Genomic DNA, 22469 nt, shown 5'->3' on the forward strand with positions numbered 1-22469 from the left:
AAAGACTCCACCAGAAAATGCTACCTAGCTAAATGGAGGCATTTCTCCACCTGGACACAACAAAACCAGTTATACCCAGAGACAGCAGGTATTCCTGTTATTCTAAACTACCTCCTCATTCTCAAGACATCAGGCCTTTCTGTTAGCTTGCTGTGGGTCCATCTAGCAGCAATTAGTACCTTTCACGCTCGGGTAGAGGGCTATTTATTCTGTTTTTACACACCTGATAACTAAATTCCTTAAGGGCTTCACTAGGATCTTCCCACAATGGTGAAGGCAATGTAGTGGGGCCTCAATTTCGTAATCTCAATACTTAACCAAGCCACCCATTGAAATACTGACCATAAGTTCAGTGTCCCGCCTTCTGCATTGCGATCACATCAGTCAGGAGGGTGTGTGAGTTGCTGGCACCTATAAATGATCCACCATACACTACTTTTCATAAAAAGAATGTATCCCTTCAGTTCTACCTTAAACTTATCCCTGAGGTAATTTCAGAGTCTCATATGAAGCAATCAATTCAGTTACCAGTTTTGTTTCCAAAACCTCATGCCTCTTGTGAGGAGAGGAGGTTTCATTCTCTTGATGTCAGATGAGCTTTGGCATTCTATCTGTGACAAACAAAAGCAATTAGAAAAATGCCTAGATTATTTGTTGCCTTAGTAGTACAAACTCAGGGACAAGCAATATTTGCTGAGAGACTCTCTAAGCAGATTTCTGGCTGTATATTCCTTTGCTGTTGGTTGGCACATCTCTCTCCCCAAGATGTGCTGAGGGCCCATTTCACTACAGCACAGTTTAGCTCAGTAGTATCTCCATGAGAAGTGCCTATGCTGGATATCTGTAAGGCGACAGCCTGGAGTTCTATCCACACCTTCACAAAGCATTACACTTTAGTCCAAGCCTATTCTGCAGATGCAGCCTTTGGAATGGCAGTACTACTGACATCTATACCATCTGCATCCTCACTCCTCCCTGCTATTTGTCTACTGCTTACCAGTCAGCTAAGTGTGGAATACACCTAGGGACCAGCACTCAAAGAAGAAATGGAAATTACTTACCTGTCACTGGATGCTCTTTGAGATGTGTGGTCCCTGTCTGTATTCCACTACCTGCCCTCCTTCCCCTCTGCTTCAGATCATGATTGGATTTGCAGTAGAGAAGCAACCAGAGAGACCAATCCGCACTTCACTTCATATCCTTTGTGCTGAACACGAGGAGCTCCAGGGCACAGGCATGGACCAGTGGATGCTGCTTGCAAGATTTCTGATCTCAGGCACATGATGCACATGTGTCGCCCAAGGAAAGATGTGTGGAGTTCAGATTGAGATCACAGACATTGAAGAACCTCCAGTTACAGGTAAGTAACCTCCATTTCTCTGATCTCAAGTCATTTAGGTTTTTAAGAAGAGTGTAGACAAACATCTATCAGGGATGGTCTAGGTACACTTGTTCCTGCCTCAGTGTGTGTGGATGGGGTGGGTGCGGATGGATTAGATGACCTCTTAGGGTCCCTTCAAGCCCCACATTTCTGTGATTCTTGTAGCTCTTTTTCTGAACCCTTTTTAATATGTCAACATCCTTTTTGAAGTGTGGACACAACAATTTAACAGTGTATTTCAATAAAGGTCTCTTAATGCTATATACAGTGGTATTAACACCTCCCTACTTCTACTCAATGTTATCTTGCTTATACAGCCAAGGTTCATATTTGCTCTCTTAGCCACTGCATCGTGTTAGGAGCTCAAGTTCAGTTGGCTATCCACCAGGACCCCTAAGTCCTTTTCTGAGTGACTGCTTTCCAAATTAGGGTGCCATCTTGTAAACATAACCTGCGTTCTTTGTTCCTAAATAGTAGACCTTGCATTTAGCTGTATTAAAATACATTGTCCGAGCAAGCCTAGTTTACCATGCGATCCAGATTACTCTGTAGAACTGACTTTTCCTTATAATTTACCGCTCCTCCAATTTTTATATCCTATGCAAACTTTGCCAGCATGGATTTTAATTTCTTTCCTATCATTTGATAAAAATATTGAATAACATTGTGCCAAGAACTGACCATTGTTTCAGTAGATCCCCACTAGATATACACCAACTGGATGGTGATACCCCATTGTGTCTTCTGATTGTGGCTGTCTTCTGCCAAAATCAGGTTTCCCCAGTACTCTGTCATCTCCTACAGTCTTGTCCCATGACATGGACTGTAAATGTTTAATTTTCATGTGTTTTATGTTGTAACATGTTGGCAGCAAACTTTGTAAAATATTTTTTTAAATGCATTACATGTCCCCTTATGATCCTTTTTTCCCCATTTCCATCCCTTAACTCATTGTTCCATTCCTTTTTGTGTATATCTTGGTGTAAATTTTGCTTTCTGTTTCAACTTTTGTTTTAGTCTAATTTTTCTAATAATTTAATAATTTCTAAAATTCTTAGTTTTCTCTCCAGATTATTCTTCTGATCACTCATTTCTCTTCAAGAACTTTTTCTGACTCTGACATACTGGGGCACAATCCAGACTAGTGAGAGGGGCATTGCATCCCTGCCCTGCAACTTTGAGTGCCTTACAATGTCTTGCTATAGTAGGTCCCATCTGGGACACTCACAAACAGCCTTCCAGCATGTAAGCCACACCCTGAATTTCTGTGTGTAACTGCAGCCTGCCAGCTACATCCTGGCTCTCGCCAACCTTGGTTATACTGCAGGATGACCCCAACAACACCGCAGTCCCAGATCTTCTACCAGGAATGTATGTCCTGTACTGTTCAGCCCTCTCCTGAACACTACAAATATATTAAGTCCATTATTCCTTTAAGAGAGTAATATGCCAGTTTGTTATCTTAAATAGTTATCAAGACACTTCAGTTTAAACACGCTGGATTAGATAAAAAGGTAAAAAAAAAGTTTAACTACAAAGAGAGAGATTTTGAGTACAAATAATAAGGCATAAAAAGTCAGAAATGGTTACAAGAAAAATAAAGATAAAATGCTTACTAGTGCCTAACTTAACAAACTATATTAGATTCAAGCAAAGTTTCTCACCACATGCTCCAGCAGATTACTGACCAAACTTTCAGGTAAAGACCTCTCCCTCAGAGTCCAATGGCTGTTTACTTTTGTCTTCTCGGGTGAGGAGAATGAGGTGGGTAAGGAGAAAGAGAGGGGTAACTTGGTGTGTTTGTCCATCCTTTTTATAGTTTCAGTCCCCTTCTTGAAAAACATTTCCAGCTGAGAACCAGGAGACAGAGTCTATGTGGAAGATATTCCCTTACTGTTTTTCTTTAACCTGTTTGAACTTCTTTTGTTTTTCCTTCCTGCTTGATGACTCTGTTTACTGCTTAAATGCAAATTAAAGCAAGCACGCATTCCTTTGTTTAAGACAGACCTGTTTACCGACTTCTGCTTGGGCAGGGCTGTAGGGTTTGGAGCATGTGTTAATAACATCATATAGGGGAATCTTATAACTTCACATAGTGTTGTCACACACGTTTTATCAGGACAATACTGACCAGCCAATTATGAGTTTTCAAATGATATATACTTTGTATAACGATTATTACAATGGTGTATAGGGTGTGAACATGGGTGTATTCCATCACAGACTCATCAACTTATTTTTTATTTAAATGTTCACTCTACTTTGTGTGTATATTTATATTCTTTCATTCTGGTTTTCGTCTCTCCCCTTCTGTATATTTTCTCTAACACTAATTTTTAGAATTTATATGGTCTGTTTTTCAATTTGCTGTTCAGAGTGGCAAATTAATTTTCCTAACATCCTTGAGAAGTAGGTATTATTCTCATTTTACAGATGGGAAAACTGAGGTATTTTCCAATGTCAGATTATTATCCAAGTAACAAGTTGGTGTCAGAACCATGTTCACAGTTGCTGATTCCTAGGCCTGTATTGAGACCACAACTTTTTTTCTATCCATGCTTTTCCTCGTGTGTGTCCGTCCTTAATCCATGTTCATTCCATCTTCTCTATACTATTCTCCATTTTGTTCCACTCTTCCCATTCAGAAATTATCTTCAATCCAGTAGGATTTTACTGTTGCTGCAGAAGTCTGGGGACAGAGAGTGCCTCTTGTGTCTCCTGCACAGTAGATGAGTGGTCTTTCTGGATCCTCTCACCCCACTTGCTGCAGGGTACTCCACTCTGACTAATCAGTGTTGCCAACTCTTGTGATATTTTTGAAAAACTCATGATACATGGCATTTTTTCTTAAAGCCCCAGCTCCTTGAGGCAAGTCATTATGTGAAAATCTCACCTTTAAGTAAGTTTCTAGCCTCATGATTGAGAAATAAATCTTGAAACTGTGACCAGAGTATACTGTGAAGTTTCAGATACCAGAAGGTAAATAAAAAGAACCCCAAACTTATTTTTAAGCCAATCTCTTGATTTTTTTTTAAGTTCTGATTGTCACGCTGTCTACCTCAGGGCAAACGTCCCAAACTGGTGGTGTGTTTTATAATTAGATTTCACCAAGCCAGTGACAAATGTGAACTCCTGGATCACTGTAATAATCTTACCATGGAGCCACAGACAGTCCCTTTAGACAGTCCAGTCCACCTTGCCACCCAGACAAACTGAACTTTGTGATAAAATGGTTACTTACACCAAAAATGACATCACATTTAGGTTGCTTTCAGTCCCAAGAAATCAGTCACTTACACCAGATCAATTGGTACGCTAGATCAGCGGTTCACAAACTGTGGGTCGTGACCCCATATTAATGGGGTTCCCAGGGTGGGCTTAGATTTGCTGGGTACTGGAGCCTAAGCCAAAACCAGAACCCCACTGTCCAGGACCGAAGCTCGAGCCCCACCACCTGGGGCCAAAGCCAAAGGGCTTCAGCCCTGGGCAGCGGGACTCAAGTTACAGGCCCCCTGCCTGGCTTTGGCTTTGTCCCCTCCTGCCCAGGGTGGTGGGGCTCAGGGTTTCCCCCCCACACCTGGGGTGGTGGGGCTTTGGCTTTGGCTCCACCCCCAAGGGCAGTGGGGCTTGGGCAGGCTCAGGCTTCAGTCCTCCATCCTGGGGTCATGCAGTAATTTTTGTTGTCAGAAGGGGTCACGGTGCAATGAAGTTTGAGAACCCCTGCTCTAGATCTTACGCCAAAGACAACTGGTAGCCAGTTCTATAGTCAGCTAAGGCCACGTCTACACTACCCGCTGGATCGGTGGGTAGTGATCGATTTATCAGGGATCGATTTATCGTGTCTAGTGTAGACACGATAAATCAATCCCCGATCTCTCTGCTGTTGACTCCGGAACTCCACCACTGCAAGAGGCGGAAGCAGAGTCGACGGGGGAGTGGCGGCTGTCGATCCTGTGCCATGAGGATGCGAAGTAAGTGATTCTAAGTCGATCTAAGGTACGTTGACTTCAGCTACGCTATTCTTGTAGCTGAAGTTGTGCATCTTAGATCGATTCCCCTCCCCCCCAGTGTAGACCAGGCCTAAGTAAAGGTTTATTAGCTAAGAAAAGGAAATGAGAGTTATTGAGAGGTTAAAGCAGGTAAAACATATGCACAGGTGAGTCACAGTTTGTAATTCCAAATGGTGGAAATGATGTAATAAACTGCCAGTTTCTCCAAAGTCTTTTCAAGGTATGCAGATTGTCTCTGGGGATCTCCACTTTGTATCAGGTACACTTCCCTATAAGGGTCCAGTCAGTACAGAGATGCAGGATCTTTCCTTGAATCCATAATTGTAGCTTCTCACTGAGAACAAGCTGACAGTGTCACTACCTATGTGGACTTTTCTTTTGATGGTGGCGTGAGGAATGAATTTTGAATCTTTGACCTCCAGTCATCACACATGAGGACCACTTGCTTCAAAATTAGCATTTTTCTGTTAAAGTTCTTCATTTGTATTCTACAAGGCTTCTTTCTCATTTGATGGGTTATTTAGTTACAGGGCTGTATACAATGTAAATGTTTGCTACTGTGTTATAATGGGATACGGATAAGTGAAAACAATGCAAGTAACATCCCACCAGTTTTCATGAAGTTTAAACACCAGATACTCTTATACCTTTAACAATCACTTTGATCTATATACTAATACACAAGTGAATTGGCCTGGGGCTCTGGTACAAGCTGGCACCTGGTCTGCCAGTGTCACATTGACTCATGACTTTTGAAAGGGTTGGAATTAGCAATACTGCTAATACAGCAGGGGTCTCTTATGTCTATAATCTCCACTCTGCTCTCAGCCAATTGGCAAGGACATCTCCTGTCTTAGAGAAAAAATTATTGTGGTGATACTCACCAACTGTGTTTTACCTTCAGACCTGACAGTGTGAGCAATACTGACCAGGGAAGTGAGTTCTTTGGGAGTATAGGTCCTGGATTCCCAAGTCCACCTTTTGCTTTGTTGGGTCAAGCAAGCCTTGTAATTGAATAACTGCGAATAGAATAGAATTGACCAACACCCTTTTAAATAGTTTCTATTGTCAGTATCTCATGTGGCATTGATCAAACAGTTAAAAAAATTATTTTTTTTAACCCCTCCAAAACAGAATTGGTGAACTTTTTGAGAATTAAAACATTGTTGAAAGCGGGGGGTGGGGCGGGTGGGTTATAAATTGTTTTTCAAAGATTTTTTATTCTTATTATTCTATTTCCACATCATTTTCTCTGCCCATCCCCTTTTTTTATTTTTATTTTTTTAAACAGATGAAACATGTAAAAGAGAGGCTTGGCGAAAATGTACAAGAAGAGGTGCTTCTGCTGTGTCTTGGCATCACTTCAGGAGTCGGACGATTGATCTTTGGCAGAGTTGCAGATTATATTCCTGGTGCAAAAAAAGTTTATTTACAGGTACAGCTTCTGCATGATGATTCAGTAGGCTAACAGTCAGCTTTGTGTATCTTTTCTTATTCTGCTAGTTAATATTTTTGGCAGTATGTGTGCAATGCACAAATGAGGTGCACATGTTTGCTGCTACTAACAAATGTTGGAAATTTTTGCTGCAGGAAAATTGCAGACTTGCCCTATTGAGAACTGTAATTCTCATGAGAAATTTCAGAGAAAAAACGCTTCTTTTTCTGTGACATAGCAAGACTTTTGTGCATTCCAAAACTGACTTTCAATTTCATTGGGAAAAATGGGAAGCAAAATGACTGTGATTTTTGCCTTCCTGAACCCAGAATTGTCCACTAGTTTCACCAGCATTTTTTGAGTACAGTTCTAGTGGCAACATATGAAGTTGTGTGCCCCTCAAAATAATTTGTGTAATTGCATGAAATTTTACTTATTTGAGGCAAATGTCACTGTTTTTGGTATATCATCATCCTTCTATGTGCATTACTTTTCCTCTGAGTTAGAGAGCATTTCAAAGCAGGCAGCTTGTCTGCCCTGCCAACTAGAAGAAGGCACTATACTTACAGGAAAATGCATTTGTCTAGATCAGAGGTGTACAAACTACGGCCCATGGGCCACATCCTGCCTACGGGACTGTCCTGCCCAGCCCTTGAGCCCCCAGCTCCTCCCCTGCCTTCCCCCGCAGCCATGCTGCCACACCGGCAGTGTGACTGGCTCCAGCCAGGCAGCAGGGCTGTGAGCTCCTGCCGCTCTGAGTGGCATGGTAAGGGGATGGGGAGCGGGGGGGTTGAATAAGGGGCAGGGGGTAGTCAGGGGACAGGGAGCGGTTGGATGGGGCGGAGGTTCTGGTGGGGGTGGTCAGGGGATGGGGAACGGGGGGGTTGGAGAGGCATGGGAGTGGATGGGGGCAGGGTAGTCAGGGGACAGGGAGCAGGGGGGTTGGATAGGGAGTGGGGTCCCGTGGGATGGTTAGGGGTGGAGGTCCTGGGAGGGGGTGGTCAGGGGACAAGGGGCGGGGGGGGGGGGTTGGATGGGTTGGGGGGGTCTGAGGGAGGCAGTTAGGGGGCAGGAAGTGGGAGGGGGCAGATAGGGGGCAGGGTCCAGGCTGTTTGGGGAGGCACAGCCTTCCCTACCCAGCCCTCTATACTGACATTTTAGGCTTCAGAATAACATTCCAGGCTTCGGAATGATATTCCTTGTATCCTTTTATATAGATTAAACCATTCACACCCTTGGGAGTTTGGTTTGCAAGGGAGTTTATGAACTAAACCCTAAAATTTGGTCTGCAGGAACTGGAAGTGAACAGAATTCCTTTAAGTTTTTAAAATTCAAACCTTTAGGCAGAATGTATATGCAGTTACCAATACCAGGGTCCTCCAGGACTAAGTGCGTGACTCTTTAAATCTTAGAACTCCTTTTTACCTTTGTTTTTCAAGGAGGAGGAGCTGGTGATCTACCTCACTCTTTCCTCCTAGAGGCAGGTGGCCACAGATCCCATGCTGTTTGGAGGTTTTAGATGACTTCTTCCTTCCCAGTAGTGTGCTCAGGGAGCAGTAGTTATGGGAACAGATGCCTTTGTGAGCCCTTTGATGAAGGTTTCTGAGGGAACAGGATGTGCTAAGGACCCTTGCTTTCAATAGCGAGAAAACTCTTCTGTTTCCAGCTGGTTCTGTTGAGCTGAAGTTCAGAGACATGCTGTAATCTATGTAGAATAGTAGCTAGAGAACTGTTTTGGGGTTCCCTAACAACTACATGCTAGAAAACATACCCTATAATACCTAGGGTATGGATGCTAAAGAAGGGTTTCCTGGTGATACTGCACTAAAGATTTTAGGGCTTTTCTTGACCCGAGTCAACTAGTGTCATTTGGCAGCAAGTTATGTTTTCCCTATTCCTTAATGTTCTGTTCCCATGCTAATAAGACCTTGTGAATGTTAGATATGTATCTTAAAGACCCCGATGGAGGAAGTGGCTGTTTGTCATCCCCAAAAACCCCAGGGAAGTGGCAAAAGGAGCTACTTGGCCCATGCAGAAAGGACAAGGAAGCATATTACTGCCCCCCAAGCCTACAAAGACACCTAAATTTGGGGGGAGAGTGGAGGCTCACAAGTTTCCCAGCTGTGCAAACAATTTTGTTTCATATTCATGAACATAGTTTTGTGAAAGCTTTGGAAAATATGAGTAGGTTTGAGGTTTAATGCAAATATTTTGCATAGCTCTAGTTCTGAAAGGTTTTTAGGTAGTATTAACCACTTCAAAAAAGAATGGGAAGAGAAAGTAATTCAGAATAACAAGAGAGACATCTAATGGATTTTAATTGTACTGCATTCAATGGACAGTTCTGCTAGATGGACAAATCTTTGTTACCATGGCTATGTATGCTTACTCACATTTAAGAGATTCAAATGGGGAGGATGAAGGAACACCGAATATACTTTTGGACTGATTTATAACCTACTGTAACACTTAGGAGATTTTATTATTGCTATGACCAATTGCAAATAGGCAGAAAAGAGAAGTTGCACGTAGTTTAAAAGCCACCACAATCTTATCTCTTCGTCTGATAGTTGTCAAACTTGCAATAATACTCATTAAGTTCTGTGGCAGCATCATTTATTTTGAAGCATCAATTTCCTTAGATGGCTAGGGTAAAAACTCTGACTTTCTCTTCCAGGACATAGATTTTACTAATTAAATGACTAAGGCTCTTCTCTTTGAACTAATTTAAAGAGAGGAGACATGTGTGCTCTCTCTGTCTTATTAAGCCTGTCTCCTGCATCTGTCTCTTCTGCCTCAAAGCAGCACTTTTAAGAGGGGAAGTGAGTATTCACCATCTCTCCAAAGTGGTATGGTAGTTTTTGAAACAGTCCAACAGTAAATTCAGTGTTCCTTCATCCTTCACATTTATATCTCTTAATTGAGAGAGTAGATGTGGATAATCATGGTAAGTGAGATTTCTTTGGCTACAGAAAGACGGGCAGTATTTTACAACAGTATTGCAATGTGCCAGTATCTAACATCTTCAGCAACTCTAGTTATGAATTAAATGGCTGACTAATGCAACTAGATATCTACTTCCCACTAAGATTCTACCATCTTGTAGTGAAATGATTTACAAGGATTCTCCTTTGCAATTTTTTAGCTATCTGCTACATTTTCTTTATCCTTCTTTGGGAAGTTGCTTTGTTTTGTAGACACTTGCTTCCTAAACAAGTTGTTTGGTTCCACGACAATGCCACCTGAGTCTTTTAGCCTATCAGGGTTAGCGTTTTATTTTCACTTCTGCTTTAACCACAGCAGGCAAAATGCACTTGAGTACAACCCTAACTGTAAGATCAATCAGTGTGTGTGTGTTTATGGTTTTGTTTTTTATTTTTTTTGGGGGGGAGGGAGGCAGAAGACACCTAGAACTTGAGGTCTATTCTGGATAGTGGGAGACAAAAAGAAGAGATATAAAGTTTTCTGAATCTATCTTTCCTCCATGGGCTAGTTATTTGCCCTTGGTTCTATGTAAAATGTATTTCCACGTTATGACTTTTCCAATTAACAGTGATTGTGATCAAGGGATTCTTATCATATTCTGTCTTTCTCAGCCTTTTACTATTTAACTATTAAATGTCACGGATAAGGTTGATTCATCTTTGTCTATACTTGAATGATTGGTTAATCTGAACTTTGTCTAAAATGGTCACCACCACTTTGTCTAAAGTGTTCACTGGTTTTTCCTCGCCCAATGGAAGTTGCTTTGGAACACAACTGGAGGAAGGGACAATTATTGACAATGTTTTTATGTCACCACAGAGATTTTGCTTTTATAGGAGCAAAATTGTACTGCTCTTAGAAGAACAATATTGGACTACATCAGCAGTCCTCTGCTTACACTCAGCCATGATTCTATCTCCTAGAGAGGTGATCTAGTACTAGAATTTGTGGAAACTGTAATATAGGCAAGTCTCTGATAGCCAGACCTATTTCTGCCACTGTTTTAGTTAAACCTGCTGAAAAACAAGTCTAATTGAAGCGGTGGCAAAAATTAATCTGGCTGGCAATGTCTTGTCTATACTTTGGCTCCCAAGAGTTCTGCAGAAGTCGTATTAGAACTAGTGGGAATTCTTTTGTAAATCTCCCTAGTGTAAACACTGCCTAAAAAGTCTTCTGTGGTTCTTCTTTGAGTAGTGTCTCTATAGGTGTTCCACTGCAGGTGTGTGTCCCTGTGCCTGCAGAGATTTTTGGTAACAGTGTCCCGTTGAGCCCAGGCATGTGCCCTCCCTTGTGGTCTGCCTCCAGGCTATTTAGCACTGCACTGGAAGAAACCCCCCCACACACTTCCTTCTCTACTGCCTTTGGCCTTAGATGGAATGAGCAGTTGTCTCTTCCTTATCTGTTGTCATTAGCACAGCAATTGTAAACAAACAAAATTAGCAAAATTCTTTTATTTTATTCCTTTGGGTTAAAAAAGAGAGAGAGAAAGGAAAAGAACTTCAATTTCCTGCCCTGTCTGGGGGCATTCCCCTTTCCCCTTGCCCCCAGGCATCTGTAGACTCATCATTTTTTATATTCAGTTTAAAAAAAAAAGAAAGAAAAGTAAAGACGATGTTCTTCTGCATTCCTCCCTGCTAGAGGATGACAAACCCCTGCCCAGAGGCATGCCTGGCTCTCTCTGCTCCAAGCGGTGCCTCTCTTGCCAGGAGTCAGTTCCTGTAATGGCCAGACACTTACTGTGCCTGGGAGACCCTCACAGAAGTGCTTTACCTGCCACAGCTAAAATGGCAGCCTCACAGGAGCTGGGAGCTGAAGTAAAAATTCCTCCCTATGGAGAAAACACTTCAGTCTGCAGGGGACTCAGTTGGGTGCTGACCCCGGACCATCCCTGGAGCCTTCACTTCAAAAGGGGTCGAGTGGAGAAGAAGAGAAGGGGTGGGGGGGAAGCCACCAGCAGACTCCCCCTGGAAAGGCTCAAAAAAGAGCTCCTCTGAGCAATTGGCTGGCCAGAGGGGTTCTCCAGTGCAGCCATCTCCACACCGATCCCAACACATGCATTCCGAGTAGCTGGACAGCCAGTGGAGCTCCCCAGAGCGGCCACCTCAGTGGGATGATGACAGCACCAATGAGGGGGCCCCTGCTGTGAGTTCTGCTGTGGCACCCTGGCAGCTCTGAAGCAGGCACCCAAGAAGGGATCTCCTGCTGTCAGCTCTACCCTCCTGTGAGCGCTGCTGCCACACCATGCACACCGTCCCCACCACACCGAGGGGCTTCGCAATCAGGCTGTCAGGCAATGGTACCGCCGCCTAAGGTGAGGGGACAATTACCGTACCATCTGTAAAAGAGCGGCACAGAGAAACCCTTTGGTACCAGGTGTAACAAAACTCCCATCTAGGAAGTGTTCTGCACCTTCCCAACCATTAATACTGACAACATACTACAGACATTCCTCTGTGGTACCACATGAGCCCATGGTAACACACGTGCTGTGGTACTCTGGAGACCTGTGGCCTCAGTACCCAAGGACAGACAATTACCATGCCACAAGTACTCCTTTTCTTTTTGCGGATGCAGACTAACATGGCTGCTACTCTGAAACATCTCTAAAATAATGGCACCAACAAACTTTCTGTACTGGGCACAACAAAACTCTCATTTAGGGAGTGCTCTGCCCAACTATCGGTACTGACAACGTACCTTAGACATTCCTCTGTGGTACCAAATGAACCCATGGTACTGCATGAGCTCTGGTACCCTGGAGACCTGATGATTGGGGAAGAACCGCAATCCCCAGTACTTCGTACCAGGACCCCGGTATCGAGCACATCCTGGCACCGAGAATTGCTCTTGGCACCGGGCTGTATACTGCCAATACCCCAGTCAGCACCACCCTTACCCAATGAAGAATCTGACACTGGCCAGGAGGAGATCATTTCCCTGGCCCTCATCGTGGCCCACCGTCAAACTACAAGGGCCCTCCCCAATTCCATCAAGCCAACCTACAATCTCGGTACGGGCCCCCTGAGGTAAGCCCACCACCCATGCCTGCCTTCCTCCCTTGCCCCAAAAAGGTCATATTATAATTCTTGGGTGATGTACACACACATGTCGTGACCATCCCCGGTGTCTCTCAGGGAGAGTCCACCAGGTGGTTTGCTACAGCCTGGCTGTCCAGAACACCTGAGTCAGTGCAGGAGGAAGCTTTTTCAGAACAGGAAAAAAAAACCTGAAGAGAGAGCTCCCCCTCCAGCACACTTCTCATCTCTCCCAGATGAGGCTGTGCTGCCCACCCCTCATCACTAGGTGAAGATTTTAAGAACTTTCTGGATCTTACCAAGAGGCTGGCAGACAAGCTGCAGATTCCTCAGGAGGTGGCAGATACACATCACAAGTTGGTGGAAATTCTGCACACCACCTTCTCATCTAGAATTGTCCTCCCAATTAATGAGGCGATTCTAGATCTTACCAAAGTAATCTGGCAGACATCAGCCTCCATCGCACCATCCAGCAACAGAGTGTAAACAAACAAAAAAACAACAAAAAAAACCCCTACCCAAAGAGGCAGACTTTGTTTTCAACATGTGCAACCCAACTCCATCATACTGGATGTGGTTAATGCACGAAGCAAGCAACATGATGCCAAGTCAACTCCATATGATCAGGCTTGGCCAGATGGCATATTCGTTGACAACATTACTGTTTAGAGTCATAAATTATCAAACTGACATGGCCAAATACAATTTTATTAATTATGGGCAACCCAGTGTATTTCTGGAACATTACTGGAAATGTTATACCAATAAAATAAAAACCAGCAGGATCTTATTAAAGGGGAAAAGGCAAAATACCACATTTATTGTGAATACAGAAAGAATCATAGTAAGCAGTTAGTTATAGTTATAACATTCCATTCAATCTCATATTTATTCACACACACACATACACATACACACACACACACAGGTTCTGCAAGGTTATCATCATAGTTACCAGCCTTAGAGTTGCTCATGCCAAGCCACTGGCCAGGTGGCCTGGACATGAGGAGGGAGCAGGGCCTCGTCAGATGCACATCTGATGCTCCTGGAAGTTGGTTTGCAGAATCAGACCCCAAAGTTCTCACTTTCTAGAGTCCATTTTTATAGGCATTTCTTCCTATGCTAGTCTATGGGAATTGCTTCATCATGCTGTTGCTGAATCAATCAGCAGATAGCACATTCCTGACGGCTCCGTGCTGCCAGATGTTATCTTGTTCTTTGGTTCTCCCATCCTTGAGGCTGTTGGGTGGATTCCAGTCTGCCCTCTGGGGGTCCTCTGGTTATTTCCACTTGACGCCTTCTTCAGCCGATGGACACTGGATTCTTAGGCTGGCATCTCCCTGATCATTCAGTTATTATCCACACCAAGCATCCATCCACATACATCCTCTATCTCTATTTTAATCACAATTGTTAACAAAGCGAGATGAATACAACAAAAGGGCGGGGAGTCTCTGGGTGCTGTTTCTGTTGTTACAGAGTATGGCTTTGAGTCTCTCTCTGTGTGAGTAGTTATTGTTACAAAGAATTGCTTTGAGAGCAGACTCTGTCTTAGAATGTACTAACACAATTAGCAGCTTGCAAGTTGCACACTTAGAGGGAGAGAAACAGTACCAAAAACCAAGAGACCTCTTAATTAGTAATACCCTGGAATTTAAACTATGGGGAATCAAACTAATTTGTGATTTTAATACAGAACTTCTTTAATATGATCCAACAGAAACACAAAAAGAACAGATTCAGGCCATTCTTAGAGATGGTCAGTTAATAGCCAGATTGGGCCTAGAGACAGCACTGGATGTAGCTGTTACAGCTGCCTGCCCAGTCTCCATGACAGTGGTACTGAAGCGGGTTGTGTTGTTTTTGTTTTTTGGGCTACACCTCTCTAGATTGCCCAAAGAGCTACAGACTTCCAGTTTGAAGGGCCAAACTGTTTGCGGAGAAGACAGATTTTCTCTCCACATACTGAAGGATTCTCGGACCACGTTACACTCCTTAGGAATCTACACTGTGGGACAGAAGAGAAGATATACCTCTCAACCACACCACAGATCACAATCTTCTCAATACCCACCATCTCAGTGCTGTTATGAGCCACAGCGTAAGAGGCCCAGGGCTCAAAAGTGGGAACAGTCTGCACCCCAGTTTGTGACCTCTCAAACTGCCTCTTATAAGCACTTTTGATGAGCTAGTTGAGGGTCTGAACAGTGATACCTTACAGCATCAGCTGCCATCTATACGCCTCTCAGAAGTCACCTTGCCCTACTTTACAGCAGTTAGGACCAGCTCTAAAGCAAGGAGATTTATTTCTAGCCCAACACCTACAGGGTTTCTGCTTCCGTATCTCAATACCACCATCATACAGGAGATTTCCTACTGCTTACCTTTGGGGCGGATGATTTTCAGTACAGACTGCTCCACACAGGGTGTTCTCCAAGGCTCTCTTCATTGTAGCGGCATACTAACCTTAGTATCAACCTTGATGCAGTATAAGCAAGAGCATTCCTCTTGCTACCCACATTCACCACGCTGGGACACGTCTCCCTAATACACTGGGGAGATCACCTACACAACCACAAGGTTCAAGACAAATGGCCTTCCACAGAAATGACCTTCCATATTACTGTTTTGGGGCTAAGGGCTGTCAGGAGTGCCTGTGCACACTTTCTACCTTTCATCAAAAACAACACACAAAGGTCATGACGGACTTAATGTGACCTGTATGTTTTGTATAAACCACCAAGGAGCTGCCCGATCTCCCTCCCTCTACAAGACAGCACTCAAACTTTGGAATTGATGCACCCATCACAATGTGCTCATCTCAGCTGTCTATCTACCAGGGATACAGAATGTCACAGCCGACCTTCTCAGTTGCAATTTTTTCAGCACAATGAGTGTGTACTGAATTCAGAGGTGCTTCAAGATGTATCCGCCCTTTGGAGAACCCTGACTATGGATCTCTTCATTACTTAACGGAACAAGAAAGGTCCTTGTTACTGCTCCAGGGCCCGCCTCTGGAAACATTCACTGGCAGTTGCCCTCATCTTCCCATGGGACAGGGCCCACTTGTATGTCTCTTCCCAGTTTCCTACTCTATCCAAGATTCTGTTGAAAATTCAGAGACAAAGCGAGAGTTATTCTGATTGCCCCTCTTGACCATGACTAGTCTGGCTCCCTTACCTGACACAGATGACAGTATGCCCTCCTGTTTCTCTTCAGCCCATCCCTCACCCACTCTCTCAAAACAATGGGCTGACCCTTCACCCCAACTCATGGGTCCTCCACCTCCAGGCTTGGCTCCTTCTTAGTTCCAAGGCTTAGAGGCAGAATGCTCTGACAAGCTGAAAGATGTGTTGCAACACAACCAAAAGTTGACCACTCGACATACTTATCTACAAAATGGAAATGTCTACAAAATGGAAATGACTCCAAGTTTGTGTCATGTCAAACACACAGACCCAACCTCATCTTTCCTCTCTCTGATTTTGCACTACATTTTAAACTCTCACTCAGCTTCCTTAAGGTTCATCTCGCGGCGAAATTGGCTTCCCACTTGGTGGTTGCTCACCCACTAATGCGTAGATTCTTTAAGGGCATTGGGAATCTCTTCCCACATCTGACACCACCCACTCCAGTCTGGGACTTTAACCTAGTTCTCAGGGCTTTGACTAGACTGCCCTCCGAGTCCAGGGCAACTTGTTCTCTCTTACATCTGTCCATGAAGACAGCATTACTAATTGCCATCACCTCAGCTAGGCACGTAGGAGAAATAGCGGCCCTGATGGCACATCCGTCGTTCACTGACTTTTTTTTTAAAAAGACAAAGTAACTCCAAGGCCATATCCCAAGTTTCTCCCTACTTTCTCTGCACTTTCCATGTGAATCAACAGATCCGTCTCCCTTTTTTTTCCCAAAACCACATTGTGACAACTGGGAGACAATTGTGCATGTGCTAGATATTAGAAGGACATTAGCATTCTACTTGGACAGGACTAAGGAATTCAGGAAATCCCCTAAACGTTTCCTTTTGTCCACAGAAAGATCCAAAAGCTCTGTGATATCAGCTCAAAGACCATCCAAATGGGTCTCTGGTTATATTAATCACTTATCAAGGGCGCAGCTTCCTTCCGTCCAGAGTCCATATGCACTCTTCAAGGTCAGTTTGTACCTCAATCACATTCCATAGGGATACCCCTATCTCAGCAATCGATAGAGCAACGACTTGGGCCTCTGCCCATACTTTCGCAGAACATTATGCGATCACTGAAGATTTGGACGCTCACACCATCTTCGACTTCACAGTACTCTCTGTAGTAAAAGACTCCACTCCGAAGTCCCAGCCTCCAGTGGTGGGTACTGCTCGGGAGTCACCTACAGTGGAGCACCCATAGGGACACTACTCAAAGAAGAAGAGGAAGTTACTCAGCTTGTACAGTAATGATGGTTCTTCAAGATGTGTGTTCCTATGGGTGCTCCACAACTCAACCTCCTCTCCTCTACTTCGGAGTTCTCTATAGGGCTCTGTGATAGAGAAGGAAGTGTGTGTGGGGGGGGTTCGCCCGTGGAGTGCTAAATAGCCTCAAGGCAGACCACAAGGGAGGGAGGGCACATGCGCGGGCTCAATGGGACACTGCTACCAAAAATCTCTGATCAGGGGTACAGGGGCACACATACACCTACAGTGGAGCACCCATAGGGACACACATCTCAAAGAACCATCGTTACTGCACAAGGGAGTAACTTCCTCTTAATGGTACATAACGGGCTTGGGAAATCCTCCCCCATGAAAAATGCTGTTACAATGCCTGAAAGCGGTTTATACTCCTGGTGGAATTCTGCACTACTGCGCAATGCAGAATTTGCACAGAAATTAATGTTCTATGCAGAATTTCCTTTTCCCTCCACACAAATGGGTTGCAGAGCTGCTAGCTGCTACGAGGGCTGCTGGACCTGGCAGAGCCCAGCTTGCAAATAGGAGACACTGCCAGGATGGGGAGGAGGAGCTGGATAGTTCCCAGCAGCTGCAATTTTTTTAAAAATGTTGATGTACATGGAAACTGAGTCATCCATCATTACTCTGGAGTAAGTAGTAGAAACTTTGGCGGGAAACAAGGAACTTTTTTGTGGTTCTTTTTGCTTTTTGGGGTTTTTTTAATACAATTAATATTGGCAGCCAATTTAATTCCTCACAGTTGTTATGAAGCCTGCATTTACTCCCTATTTTAGAACTCTCATTGATTTGATGTGTTTTTTTTATTTTTTTGACATTGTCTAGGTCATCTCATTCTTCTTAATTGGCCTGATGTCCATGATGATTCCACTGTGCCATGCCTTGGGAAGTCTCATTGCTGTCTGCCTCTTCATGGGTCTATTCGATGGCTGCTTCATTTGTATCATGGCTCCTATTGCCTTTGAGCTAGTCGGTGCACAGGATGTCTCCCAGGCCATAGGATTCCTGTTAGGACTCATGTCAGTACCTATGATAGTTGGTCCACCCATTGCAGGTAAATGTTGGGACAGTCTGTAGTCTGTTTATCTAACATAGATCTATTTACATTAAATTTCATTTTTCAAATATTCATATTCTGAATTCAAGATGAGACACAAGCTTTTAAGATGAGACAAATGCTGAAGGTTAGTTGTGTGCCATTTTGTTTGGTAGGGTATCTTCTTTCCCTGGATTATTGATTTACCTTTAGTTTTCCTAGTTTACTTTTGTCCTTGAATTCTTATTTGTCCTTGGTATCTTCAAACACACAAGTATAACAGTTTGCCCTCCCAAAAGGAAACACAGGCTTTCAGGTTGGGTTTAATGATCTGTATTTTCCCCATTTCTGAGTGTACAGGCCGTAACCTGTAGTCCTCTGATCGTATGTGCAACCAACTTTGACTGCGTCTTCACTGCACGCCATTGGCAGCAGCATGTAGGATATGTATAACTACCTGCGGCAGTGAAAGACAGGCTCCATCCACATTGCGATGTGTAGCTAGATGTGTCAGTGAAAGGCTTTGGCGGGGGGAAGCAGTGGGGAAAGGTTTTGCAGTGGGGAACTGCCAGAATCTTTCCCCTCTGCTGGAGTCTTTCATTGTGACAAGGAAAGGCTCCAGCAATAGGCTCCAGCAATGGGGAAACAGTGGGTCACTACCCTGCTAAAAATAGCATTATAGACAGGAGGAGGCACTGCTTGAGTGAATTGGATACATACTCAAAGGGTTCAGGTGTGGCCTTATTGTACCCACCTAAGCTGTGCCTCACAATCTACACTGCTGCTTATACGTGTGCTAGAGGGGCATGTTATGTATGTACTCTACACACTGCTGAAAGCAGGGTGCAGTGTAGACATACTTTTAGAAACTATAAGCAATTTTCACTGGGTTCCGAAATTTCCACATGCATATGTGAGGAGAGAGGCTGCAGTTCACTTAATTGCTTCTTAAAAACAAAAGAATTGGCTCCAAAGGGTATATCTACACGGCAATAAAATACTCAAAACAGGCCCATGTCAACTGACATGGGCCGGCTGTGGGTGTTTTACTGCAGTGTAGACATACCCAAAGAGTCCAGTTCCTGGATAGTAGAATGGTTGGCATAATGCACATCCTTGCAGATAGGGTTTTAAAGTTTGTGTGTGGTATAATAAGGGTAATGTTGTTTAGGCTGGATAGGTCTGAAAGGAACACAAGTTCCCCAGAAAAATAAAATGTTATTGCTCCTTTTTATACCGTCTTTAGCATTCATGCATTTTGCTTGCACTCAGTCTGATTGGGGCCTTTGTATGCTACCATAATATAAATATTTAATAATAATTAAAAAGGGGAGACTAGTAGGATGTAATTTAATTGAGAAGTATAGTAGGATAATAATTAAACAAAAATTTAAACTAGACTAAATTAAAAACTTGCTCAAATTACTTTAATCAACTATCATTGATACTTTTGGCATGTCTATACTTACCTCCAGAGCGATTGATCCAGCGGGGGTCGATTTATCGCGTTTAGTGAAGACGCGATAAATTGACTGCTGAGCGCTTTCCTGTCGACTCCGGTACTCCACCAGAGTGAGAAGCACAGGCGGAGTCGACAGGGGAGCATCAGCAGTCGACCTACCACAGTGAAGACACCGTGGTAAGTAGCTCTAAGTATGTCGACTTCAGCTATGCTATTTTCGTAGCTGAAGTTGCATAACTTAGACCGACTTAGCTCGTCTATTCCCCCCCCCATCCCCCGCCCAGTGTAGACCAGGCCTTATGTGGCCCGCTAACGTCATTGTATTACTACATATGTTTTTTAAATCTTTGCGTGGGTTAATAATTTTAGTTTACATTTATGACAGAAATGACATCAATTGTAACGCAAGATACCTCATTCTAAGGCCAAAAGAAGCCAAATATGATTTTACACTTGGACATATTTTTCAAGATTAAATTGTTAGCTTTTGTGCAGTAAAATGTACTAATAAACAAAACGTTCATTATACTTTTTAATATTCTCTTTTACAAGTTCATCATTTATTTGTTTCTTTGTGAAAGATAAAGATTATGACTTTTAGGGTGAAGGTTTTCTCCCTAGAGAGAAGTCAACTTATTTTAATCTTTCTATTTCTAAATTATAGCCCATTAAGTGAGTAAAGCAGGACAACAAACTTCAGTGTTTTTCCCATGATACACAACATGAACATGACACTCAATCTTTGGGAAAGGGTTTGTCGCTCAGAGGGCACATGGTTTGCATGTCTAAGTTCCCAGGTTTAGCCTAAGAGCAAACAGATAGCCCAGAAGAAAAAGGTTATCCTGTGACTTAACGCACTGAGCTGCAGGAGACCTAGAATCTTGTCCTGTGCTTTGTCACAGATATCCGATAGGATGTTGGACAAGTCGCTTAAGCCAGAATTTGGAGAATTTCTAGTGGGCTCCCACAGCAATTGGTTCTCAGCCAAAGGTTGTTTACAATTTTTATATCTGGAAGAAAATATAAAATCACTGTTGATAGTTTGCAGATGATACAGATTGGTGAGCTGCCAAATAATGATAAAGGCAGTGGTACAGACTGATCTAGATTGCTTGGTAAATTGCGTGCAACCAAATGCATATTAATATAGCCAAATGCAAGCAATACACCTAGGAACAAAAAATTTAGGCAATATTTACATAATTGAAGGAGTACACCTTAGAAAGCATTGACCATGACAAGGATCACAGGGCCATTGCTGATAACCAGCTGATTGTGAGCTCCAAATGTGGTGCTCTGCTAACCTGATCTTTGGATGTAATAGCATGGAAATACTGAGCGGCAGTAGGAAGGGGATATTAACTCTTTGGCTTGGCTACACTTGCAAGTTAGAGCGCATTAAAGCAGTCCCAGGCGCCCTAAATCCCGGTTTGCCCACACTGGCAAGGCACGTAGAGTGCCTGGACTCTGCCGTTGGAGCGCTCCTAGTAATCCACCTCCACAGAAGCATAAAGCTTGCTGCGCCCTGGCTGAAATGCCCAGGCGTCAGTGTGAATGAGGTGTTGCATTACTGCGCTGTGATTGGCCTCTGAAAATGTCCCATAATCCCTTGAAGTCAAGTGGCCACTCTTCTCATTGTTTTGAAATCGGCTACCCTTTCAAAGCTCCGTTTCTGACAGCTGGTATGCTTATCTGCTCCGGGACAAAGCAAGCCATTACAATGGAATGCTGCTGTTGTGAGTGTGTGTGAGGGGCAGGGGGGTCTGCTGCTGTCTGAACTTACAAGACAACATGCTGACACACTCTCAGCCCCCCAAAACACACTCCCTGTCACACTCCACCCCCCACCCCGATTTGAAAAGCACAGTGCAGCCACTTGCACACTGGGATAGCTACCACAATGCACTGCTCTTTGTGGCATTGCAAGAGCTGCTAATGTGGCCATGCCAGTGTGCTTGCAGCTGACAGTGTAAAAACACGGCAGCGTTTTCTCTGCTGTGATCTCCGAAGGTTGGTTTAACTCCCAGCGCTCTACATCTGCAAGTGTAGCCATGCCCAAATTTATGTGGCATTGGTTATACCACTGCTGAAATAATGTATCCAGGTCTGGTGTCAACCCTTTAATAGGATGTTGAATAGTTGGAGAGGATTCACAAAAGAGCCACAAGCATGATTTGTCATCTGGAAAGCACATTTTACAAAGAGAAACTATGAAGGAATGCAATCTCTTTAGCATATGTAATGTAATGTTTGAGAGCCAGCTTGATCAAAGACTATTATTACCTGCAGAGGGAGACGATATCCTATTTAATTTATCAAAGACATAACAAGATTCAGTAGCTAGAAGTTTCAATCACAAGTTCAAAATGGAAATAAGGTTTTTAACAGTGAGGGTAAGATTTTCATTCATTAGAACAGATTTTCAAGGGTAAATTCTTCATCACTTGGAGTCTTTAAATCAAGACTGGATCTTGTTCTAAAAGATATGCCCTAGTTCAGCCACCCATTATTGGACTAGATAAATAAATCATTAGGTGAAATTGTATACAACCTGTGTTATGCTGGAGGCCAGACTAGATGATCATAAATAGTTCCTTCTAGCCTTAAACTCTCTGAATCTATGAATAAGCATGCTTTGAATAAAACCACAGCTGCTACATTACATATTAGTGATA

At 43.4% G+C, this 22469-nt stretch overlaps 1 protein-coding gene across 1 annotated transcript in view; it reads left to right on the top strand.

Moving 5' to 3' along the window:
* Positions 1–22469, top strand: part of SLC16A10 (solute carrier family 16 member 10) — a 171929-nt gene that overhangs the window by 139897 nt on the left and 9563 nt on the right. Inside the window, exons 4-5 of the mRNA XM_073337053.2 lie at positions 6683–6826; positions 18122–18350. Of these exons, the coding sequence (XP_073193154.1) occupies positions 6683–6826; positions 18122–18350 (373 nt within the window). The remainder of the gene's footprint in view (positions 1–6682; positions 6827–18121; positions 18351–22469) is intronic.

The sequence above is a fragment of the Lepidochelys kempii genome, chromosome 3 (genome assembly GCF_965140285.1).
Source record: "Lepidochelys kempii isolate rLepKem1 chromosome 3, rLepKem1.hap1, whole genome shotgun sequence".
NCBI lineage: Eukaryota > Metazoa > Chordata > Testudines > Cheloniidae > Lepidochelys > Lepidochelys kempii.